This window comes from Corvus brachyrhynchos, unplaced genomic scaffold (genome assembly GCF_000691975.1).
Source record: "Corvus brachyrhynchos isolate BGI_N302 unplaced genomic scaffold, ASM69197v1 scaffold200, whole genome shotgun sequence".
Classification (NCBI taxonomy): Eukaryota; Metazoa; Chordata; class Aves; order Passeriformes; family Corvidae; genus Corvus; species Corvus brachyrhynchos.
This window is the reverse complement of record NW_008236184.1, coordinates 1,944,829-1,955,181: the sequence shown is the minus strand read 5'-3', so window position 1 is coordinate 1,955,181 and position 10,353 is coordinate 1,944,829. Positions and strand designations below refer to the sequence as shown.

At 38.6% G+C, this 10,353-nt stretch overlaps 1 protein-coding gene across 2 annotated transcripts in view; it reads right to left on the bottom strand.

The window, feature by feature from the left end:
• The window catches only part of MTMR10 (myotubularin related protein 10), a 42,752-nt gene that overhangs the window by 26,431 nt on the left and 5,968 nt on the right, over window positions 1-10,353 (bottom strand). Inside the window, exon 2 of one of the 2 annotated variants that reach the window (XM_017737596.1) lies at window positions 9,153-9,213. In XM_017737596.1, the coding sequence (XP_017593085.1) occupies window positions 9,153-9,213 (61 nt within the window). Of the gene's footprint in view, window positions 1-4,363; window positions 4,467-9,152; window positions 9,214-10,353 lie in introns of those variants that run through there. The other variant, XM_017737600.1, reaches the window with a different exon arrangement.

The window sequence follows — 10,353 nt, the reverse complement described above, 5'->3', positions numbered from 1 at the left end:
GGATAGTACAGCTGTGTTCTCCCCCTGCCTGCAGCCACACCACTGTGGGCCAGGCTTTCTGACAATTTAGTTCCTCAAAATTTGAAAACACAATCCCTAATCACTACATCTTAAAATAAAGGATGTTCTACACCATTTTCACTACAATATTTTTGTAACTTTTGGTGCCCTGCCTCACAGGATCAAGTTTAATTTTTTTTGTTTATCTTACAAAGGTAGCAATTTGTAACTTTTCAGGGAAGAAGGCTAATTTGAGTAGCATCAAGGACCACAACCTTATTAATGCATGAGGTGATAGAGACTGAGCAGTTTTCAACAACTCTGACAATACTGACTGAACACAGCAATGCTGCACAATTAAAGGAACCGAGCAGTTCACAAGGCAATATTTATGCTGTATTTTATATACACAGACACATACACAGATCAGTACATATACAGAGAGATGGAGCATGGCACATGTCATATCAGCATACACATCTCATAATGCTAACAGGCAGTATTTTTATCACGTTAAAAACCTGATACTTGCTAGAGGCAATGAATGGCTGAAATCATACTCCATAAATTAATAATGCAAATCCTACAAGCTCAAAAAGTTTGCAGGTATCATACCCACATGTTGCTAAAGGGACTTTCCCAATGCTGTACTAGAAGCACAAGAACAGATTTATCAGTATAAACTTTCTTTAGTGAGCATGGAAGCTCTATGGATGTGTTTCATGCCTAACAGACAAGGACAATAAAGGTCATTAAGTACTTTATGCAGTCCTACAATTTCTACCTAAATCCATAAAAAACTAGCACCTGAATACACTTAGGAAACTGAACTCTTACTTCCCATTTATAATGCTGATAGTGATTATACCCAAGTAAGACAAGAGGAAACCAGCTTATGTGAAAGATAGTTTTAGAAGTTCACAATAGAAAAGCTGAAGTTAATTCAGAAAGATAGTTTTAGAAGTTCACAATGGAAAAGCTGAAGTTAATTCAAGTAGTAGCCATTTAACCACTAAGAATGCACAATAATGAGTTTGCTTGTAAAATATTTGGCAAATAATTAACTTTCAGAAATTCCCGAGTAAGAATTTCCAATAAAAACTTCATTAATAAGTAACTGAAATCTACAACACTTTTATCCATTTATCTGCTCTCTTGTGGAGAGAATACCAAAATTGTATGAGTGTATTAGTATGCGCCAAGCATTTAGATGTAAATGTCTCTAATCCACTTCTAAATGAATCTTCTGTTCAGTGTGCTCAGACACTTCCGAACTTAAGAAGAAAAAGTACTTGTAAGCTCATGAAATAATTGTCTTTCATCTATTTTCTAATTTTCATGAGCTCTTACAAGGTTGTTCCAAAAGGACAGCTCAATTCTTTGATTATTGGGGAACAAAAAACAATTTGCATTAATTTTTAATAGGAGAACCTGAGGTTTCTACCAAAGAACAACTCTGACCACTGCTTGGAGAGTGGTGTGTTATAAATGCACAATACCAAAAGAGCTTGCTTGGCCAGTCTTATTAGAGAATTGTTGTTAAAATATCATATATGAATATTTTACACTTTCTCTAATGTGCTGAAAAAGAGAAAAGAGCTTAGATAAATTTTTTAAATGCTCAGTAAGGGAAAATGTAGCAAAAAAATAAAGGCTTCCTGGTAAGTCTTCAAAGACCATCTCTGTGTTTCCCATGCACAAGCACAAGACTAAAATCAGTATTGTCCAATAATGGCTAATCTTTATGAACATTGTGGAAAAAAAGGGAAAAAAAAGAAAAAATTAAAAGGAAAAGAAAAAGAAAAAAGAAAAAAAGAGAAAAAAGGAGGAAAAAAGGCAAAAAAAAAAAAGCAAAAAAAAAAGCCCACAGCTGGGACCTGAGAAGATAATTGCTTTTCTGAACTAGGATGGGATGCTCCATAAAAGTTTTCCCCACATCTCAGAACAGCAGTGAAAGACACAAGAATGTACAGTAGGAAACAAACAACAGGAGTTCAGATGGCAAGAAGGGAACATCCATCAGGAGCAAAGCTCTTATTATCAAACTGATCGAAAACAAAGTATTGCAGAAAACTAAAAACTGCTTACAGAGTTGCTTTAATCCAGGAACTTGTATTACCCCTAAAATAGAAACAGTTCCATATTCAACATTCACTTCCACCTCAAGCCTTATGCTGGCACTGCCACTTGTGACAAACTTTGTTAGTCACATCAGAGAACTGATCCAGTCGAAAATGGATTTTTTCTTCCTTTTTTGTCAGTTTGGATTTCATCTGAATTAGCTCTGATCGGGCTTTGGTTGCACAAAAAAGTGTCAGCACCAAGTAGTTAATAAGAACACACACCTGTGGTGAGAAAAATAGAATAATAAACAGCCCCTCTTGGCATCTGTATGTATGGGGCCAAATTAAAATAAACCCTACCACCAGAACCTCTCCAGTAAGAGTTTTAGCAATGACTTGGTCAGAGTTCTGTAAAGTGAGCAACAGACAAGCCAGTGAGGAGGGAGTGTGTCTGGTGTTTTGCATATTTTTAAGTCTGGCTACATAAACTACAGATTCCCAAACCCTGACTTTGCCTAAACAATATAATCAGTAACAATTTGAGAAGACTGAAGTTTTCAGCTTGTTATTTTATAACTATGTTACCAATACAAGTTGCAGATGCTGAACTTGTAATGTACTATTGCGTCTACGTTAAATGATATAGGTTTGGCTTAATAAATTAATACAGAAACATATGTTTAGAAAGTAGTTTGGAATCTTCAGTTCACTGAAGACTTGCTTCATTGGAAGAAAGTATAATTGCCAAGAGACAAAACCCCCAGTATCTTGGGCAGATGACAATTCAGAATCTACACTATCCCCTTACTGGATTTTAATGGCTTGTAACATTAAACGTAAGTGGGGCAGAGTGGGCAGCAACCAATTACTTTGCAACTTCTCTGCAAAATGCACATGTAAAAACATTAAAATACTTAATTTTAAAACAGGGTCATCCTTCTTCAAGGAATTATTCCCATATTGGCCGATGGCTAATCTGTTGCACATAGGAAATTATTTTTGCAGATGTTTACAAATACTTAAAATATATTACTAGTCAGAAGCTTTGAGAAATGCATTTCATAAGAAAAGGCAGGACAAAATTACTCTATCCAGTAAAATCTACTTCTAAGATTGTATCTGGTACTTAGATTCTGCATGCAGACTGCCTTGGTAGTACTTATGTTGTGCCACAGTACTTAAGTTGTCCTTAAAAAAATCAAACTCAAACACAAACCAAGCAGTTAACTGAACCCAAACCACGCCTGAAAATTTATTTTGAGCCAAAAAAACTGTAACAGAAAAGAGTACTTACTATATACTTACTGTAAATGACTTCTTATTCTAAGTCAAATGTTTGGTTCATTTTTAAACTTCTTGCAGTATGAAAAACTAGTTTGCAGAAACCTGTTCTTTCAGATTTGAAATCTAGAATTTGAAGCTCTCATAACTTATATAAAATTTTTGGTGATCTTTGTGTAGACATCAAAAAAAATTAAAACATCTACTTTAAAAAAGCTTTAGGGAATTGCATTATTTTCCAAATTACCATTCTGATCTTCTAATCTGGCCATTCTTAAATGTTGAAAATAATTTCATGCTCTTGTATGACACTGATTCCTGAAAACAAGCTGCAGCTGCAAAGCTTTTTTTGCTTCTTTTTTCAATATCACCTATTAATTCTAAAAACAAACAAATTAATTTTCCCAGTAACATTTCAGTTTCAAATAAGAAACTTGATGCAGGGAAAAAACCCTAACCCTGCAATATGATGTCTTACTCAGCTGCACAAGGAGGGAGTGAGCCTTGGAGAGCACTCCACAACACTGGAAATGAGAATCAACAGGTCAGAGTGCTTCGGAACAGTGAGGAGCTGCCTTCATGCAAGTTCTGTTCAGGTGCTATCAGCGCTGAGAGTCTGTCGCTACTCACCAGCAACACATGCACATCCTCAACAGATCAGGCAATACCTTCCTGAATATCAACAACTCATTCCAGATATATCCACAGGAAAAGGAACCGACAGTGAAAGCACATCACTTGTACCAAACTAAACAATCTCAGTTTTCCCTTTGAGGCATTAAGACAAAATGATTCCTAACAGCGAAGCAGGGCAGACCCGACAGATGTCGGGGGTTACTCATTAACCTCATTAACCTGGTCCCCGGCTCACACAATCCCCGCCCAGCCTCCGGCCCGAGCTGGCACCGAGCACTCACTGCACAGCGCGGCCTCTGCTCTCCAGCTCTGGGACACCACAGACCAAACGAAAATGCCAAGGTAGAGGTGCAGGGGTCCAAAGCAGTGAGAAAAGAACGTACCTGGGGCACTAATGCACAAGGGTGTCTCACTGAACAGTGTATTTCCCTCTCCTATCACATGATGTGTTGCAGCTGCTCTGGAACACATGACTCAATGTACTAAGGAATTGCAGAAAGCAGAAAAAACCAAAAAGCTGGGAGCTAACTTGTGAGAGAATCAGACTCTTCTAAAAGATTAAAACTTTCCATGAGAGTCTTAAAACCCTCCCACAATCAAATTTCTCCAGTCATTTGCCTTTCTAAAGGCACATATATACAAAAAAGCCAACAAAAATAAAAACGCAGGTGGCAAAGCTGATTAGCATTATTAAATAAAAGATGAATATATCCAATAGCAAGGATCTCGAACATATACGTAATTCCAGCTCAGCACAAAACAGGAGCTCAGCACAACCAGAAAATGTTCAGAGTTAATCAAAAAATGATTACAGATACGGGAAGCTTCCTTTGGAGGACCAACTAAGACAATTAAGCTAAAGGGAAGCAAAACAAAGTGGCCATATAACAAATGTCTGAAAATCACAACTTGCATGAAATGGAGGAATATGACTTAATGTTTGCTGTGTCCTACAAGAATTAGGATTTATCCAAAGGAACTGGATGGTGGTAAATTCAGAAAAAACAAATAAAAGGAGTTTGTAATAGCATTTAATTAAAGTTCTGAACTTGTTACCATGTGAAGCTGTGTGTGATAAACGTTTATATGGCTATAGAAAGCAACGGCATAAATTCAAGTAAGACAAATCCAGCCAAGAGGAATTGAACATGGTAGCACTGTCTCTGTGATGTCCTGTGACTCCTCACTTGGGTGTCCACATTAGGTTCCTGCAAGAGGAAGATCCCCATGCCATATTCTGCAGGGAGGGCAGAGGGAGGAGCTGGGAGTGGTGCTTGCCCTGCTCCCCTCTCCCTCGGTGCCTCCGCGGCCACCGGCAGCGCGAGGCGACACTTGCCCCCGCCCTGTGTGATAAACGTTTATATGGCTATAGAAAGCAACGGCATAAATTCAAGTAAGACAAATCCAGCCAAGAGGAATTGAACATGGTAGCACTGTCTCTGTGATGTCCTGTGACTCCTCACTTGGGTGTCCACATTAGGTTCCTGCAAGAGGAAGATCCCCATGCCATATTCTGCAGGGAGGGCAGAGGGAGGAGCTGGGAGTGGTGCTTGCCCTGCTCCCCTCTCCCTCGGTGCCTCCGCGGCCACCGGCAGCGAGAGGTGACATTTGCCCCCGCCCAGCCGCACTTGTGACCTGCTGGTCACCCACCGCGGCTGTGAGCACACACCGGTGACGGCTCTGAGTTTCACTTCTGCCATGCGACCATGAAACGGGGCAGACACAACAGCCTGTGCAAAACTGCTTTCAGCAGCACCTCACCACCACTACCCCTTTAACTTGCTTTAACATGAGCAAGCCTGAAAGATAAAAACTACTGTTCTAATTCAGTTTAGTCTATAATTTTATAACCATTTCTAGCCTTTTCATAAAAACTTACAGGTAACAACTACTATCTTAATCTACTAGCAAATTAGCATACTGAGCAACAATTTAACTAATTCAAGCGGACATTGAGATTCGGGAGGAACGATCCTCTCCTCACACTCAATCAGATGCTCCAGTGGTTACATAATCTCCTGCAGAATGCCCTGTGTGAGCAACAGGGAGGATCTCTTTGCCTGGTCTTGCCTAAACCACAGTGTGGCACTGGTTCCAATACAGACACCGGACTGGTCCGTGTATTGCACACTGCTTTGCCATTCACATCATGGAGACACACTCTGCATTCACAGTCCACTTATGCTGGACAGGTTTTTTGAATGCTCAAGTTGATGACTTGAAATGGTACAGACATAGTTAGTGAAAACAGGCTACAGTTGATCACCAGAACAAAACACACCTCCAGGTTTAACAGCTTGAGCTCCACACTCCCCTAAGGTACACAGACTAATTTCCTACCAGCCAGGTAAGGCACTTCACCAGACTGACTGGTAGAATACCTGCTATTTCTGTAATTTTCCTCTTTGACATGCTTATAAAACCAGCAATGCAAACAAAGGGGAAAAAAGTGAAACTGTTACAGAGGCCAACTCTTAACTAACTCTGCAGAAACTCTCACTCACAGACCTAACACTAGGAAACAGAGCTGCAGAAAGAAAAAGAAAACATCTTTATAACTCCATCTCAAACCTGTATAATGTGTTTTGGAAGGAAATTACACCAATTCTATAAAATTACTTGCTTTTCCTTACTGCAGTATCAGTGTTGCCACTTACAAGCAAGGTTTTTACTTGTTTTTAAATGATACTTGTTCCTTTTCCCAATAAACCACCCTCCTCGGGGCACTCAGTTCCATAAGAATACAGGCTTTTGTTCCAAATTCTGATGAAATGTGGGCTCTGGGCCCCAGAGAAAACTTTTAAAACAAACTCTACATGTCGGAAGTTGATTCCAATTAATTTTAAATTTTTTTTTAGTAAAAACCACTTCATTTTGTAACCAGATATTTCCTAGCCTGTAACTCCTTGTCCTAACCTCCACTGCACAGAAATACAAGTTAGACAGCAGGATATTTAGCTCCTTTGGAATTAGCAAGCAAGCCACTCCCTCAGAGTCACTATGTTTTAGGAATCAAAAGCTTAATAAAACCATTCACAGGTTTTGAAGATTACTAAAGCCAGTACCTGACTGAGCTAATGTAACTTAATCCCAAAAGAACTTAAAAACTCCACCACTTTAAAAAGCGAAACATTCAGCCACTCAGGTTTATCTCTGCTCCTGAGAGCAAAAGCAACTTCACTCAACTGTTAAGGACAGGATATTAGGAATGCCATACTGACACTGTATTTACAAGGAAGTGCAAGTCAAGTCTTAATATAATTAAATGAGTTGGAATTTGGCCAGAAACTTGGGTTATGACAAATCCAAAAGCCAGTCTATCCAACAGTACAATGTGTACTTGTTTATGCACTTTTCTACAGCACAGTTGATGACAGAAGCAGAAAAATTGTGTTTAGGCTGGTGCTTTAAACAGGAAGAGTTTCATTTAAGTAATTTTAAGTAATTTTTAACACCCCCCTCTCCCTCCACATGAGTCTCATACAGACTCATGAACAGATTTTGGCAGAGCTGCTCTGTGACTATACAGAGCAGTGAATTTTATCATGAAATAACTCAAAATAATACCTTAGAATGATTTGGAGGTGGAAATTTTAAGTCTGTGGTACATCATACTGCGGCTTCTACATAACTTGGGGCAACTTACTACGAATGTCCCAAAAGCCATCAAATGTTGACTTCAAAGAGAGTGCAGATGAGGAAAATAATGCAAAGAGATGCAAAGAATAAATACAAACTAGTTGAGAAAAACAAATGCAGTCAGCACCATTTTAAGAGTACTTGGGAGTCTCACAAAGAGAAAATGAACCACACTGCAAAAAGTGGCAGCAGAGAAGTTACTTTCTGTAACTGCTCATGGCCAGGTCCCATAGCAAAGGCAAGATGTGCTACATTTTGAGCAAAGCATTCTCATACTGCCTTGCATTTGCTGTGGAATGTCTCAGACAAGAACATGCAGTCACTTCCTTGTGAGTCAAAGGCCTTGGATGAATATCAACTGCAACATAATCAGTGAGATGCCAAGTGGCAAGCAGAAGTTTTGCAAGCATAAAAATAAAACTATTTCAAATATCGAGCAATCCCAGCAATGTATTTTAAGGTATTTATGCCTCAAGCAAACTCTGCATTCTTTTGTTTCGTGAAGTGTCAGGCAGTTGTTATCTACTCTTTCAGTTGAACCTTTTCCACAGTATTTCAGCCTCTTAAGCTTAAGGTACCTCACTGGACCATATCACACGTCAATTAGCACTGCTTATTTAGCAACAGCTCCATACAAAGCAGTGACAGAAATAATTTTTAAGAGTACCTTGTTTATACCTACATCAGTGTGTGTATAAATTCGTATTTTTTAATATACATTCTGAATGCTAAGAAAAAACTGTAGTATGACATTGTTTTAAACTCAAAATTACCTTTAGAAACTGCAAGCCAGATTTATTACTCTGGTGTACAGTAAAATGAAATGATAATCACTTGCAATGAAAGCAACCTTAAGAACAGTAGATTGTTCCTTCCATAGCTGAAAAAAGGCTTTTAGAAATCCTCATTGATCAAACTGTAATTTACGAGAGATAATTTCTTATTTAAAATATGGAAGCCATTAATACCCTACATTTTTATAAATATGTAATGATGAACAATAATAAAAGCATTGCTTTTTCCCCCCCACACCCCAAAACGGTTATTCTGTAGAGGTCTGAAGACACAAACTCCAAACTTGCCTAACAGCAGCACATTCAATAAGAGTAAATTAATAAAGATGGCATTAGAAGCTTTCCAATACAGAAGTCAATCATACCTACATACTGGAAATTCTGTGACTACTTTCCTTTAAAATAAAGGAAGACTCTAACACAGGCTCTGGTACTGGGTTCTGCACACAGGTAAATATCTGACTATCTGATGAAAGTGTAATTATCAGTAGTCTTCCAAAAGATGTCAAGAATGTTAAATAAAACCAAGACATTATTCTATACATAGTAAAGAATCACACAGGCAAAATTACCTATGTATTTATTTAGTGTTTCAGGTGGGTCAGAATAATTTTTTACAGAGACAAGTATCATTACCTTTTCCTATTCAGAATATTCCCTCAAGAAACAATGCTAAGATTAAAATATATCAAAATCAATACCAACAGAGGTATTTGTAAAATTCCTAATTCATGCCTACCTGGCAAAAGTACTGGTTCCAGTTTTTTAATCCTTGGTTCTGAAGATATATTTTCGTCAGCCTGAAGAAAAAAAAAAAGATAATTTACTGAAGACGCAGAACTTTACAGTCACACAGAAGCCTGATCTGCTTGTACAGAGGAAAAAGTTGTTTTAACTTAAAAAGTTCATCTTAAGGAGCTAGAATCCAATCATAGCAAGAGTTTTTAACAATTTTGAGTGCATTTAGATTTGTATCAAAAGAATAATAAAATATTTAAAATATTCATGTTTAACAAATCGGGTAACCCAAACTATAATAAGTCACAGGATGAACAAAAACTATTGACATTCCATAGTGGCTCAAGATCTACAACAAATTTTACAGATATAGACAGTCACGTTCAAAAAAACTCTCTACTAACTTCTAACATGCACAACTTTCCAATATAGGAAAGATTTCAAAAAAACCCCAAGGCCCAGAACACACATATATGCCTACTTGCAATTCAGTTTCAAACCTTAACAATAAAAATCTTCTATAAAAAGACTGGAACCTTTGGTGAAATAGCCCACGGTTCCTACAATGACAGCAATATAACCACTTCCCAGGACTAGGAGTATCCAGAACTGTGTTAAATCAACATCTCACTTTTACTAAGAAATTGTAAAAAAACAAAAGTCAGTCAACATGTCAAATAAGTTGCTAGAAGAGATCCTGCCTTCTCTAAAATAAATGAATATCACTTTCTGTCAAGTGCACACCCAGGTGACACAAAAAGTCCTGGTGGTTCTCGATATACTTAGTACTATATGCGCTATATATACTTGATAGATACACTTGGTTTTCTTATTTATGCCATCAGTCAAGTTTTAAACGTGAAACGATGGCTACAAGTGAGAGTTTGATTATCTGCACAGCACAGAAGCGTCCGCTGCTTTCTCCTCATCCCGCCCAGCGCTGCGAGCAAAGCGAGCTCAAACACCTGAAGCATAATTCACAACTTTGCAAAATAATCTCGCACGGGCCGATTTTAATGAACACAAGACTTTACTTCGATAGAAGACCTGCTCCCTGACCACAGTGTGGGCTCTGTCCGTGTGCGAGGCGGAGACCCGGAGGCCGAGGGGCTGCACCCCGAACCGGCTGCGCAGCTTTTGTTTCGCAGTGCCACGGAGGGCTCGGGGGCCCGGCAGCCCCCCCACAGGTGCTGTTCGCCACC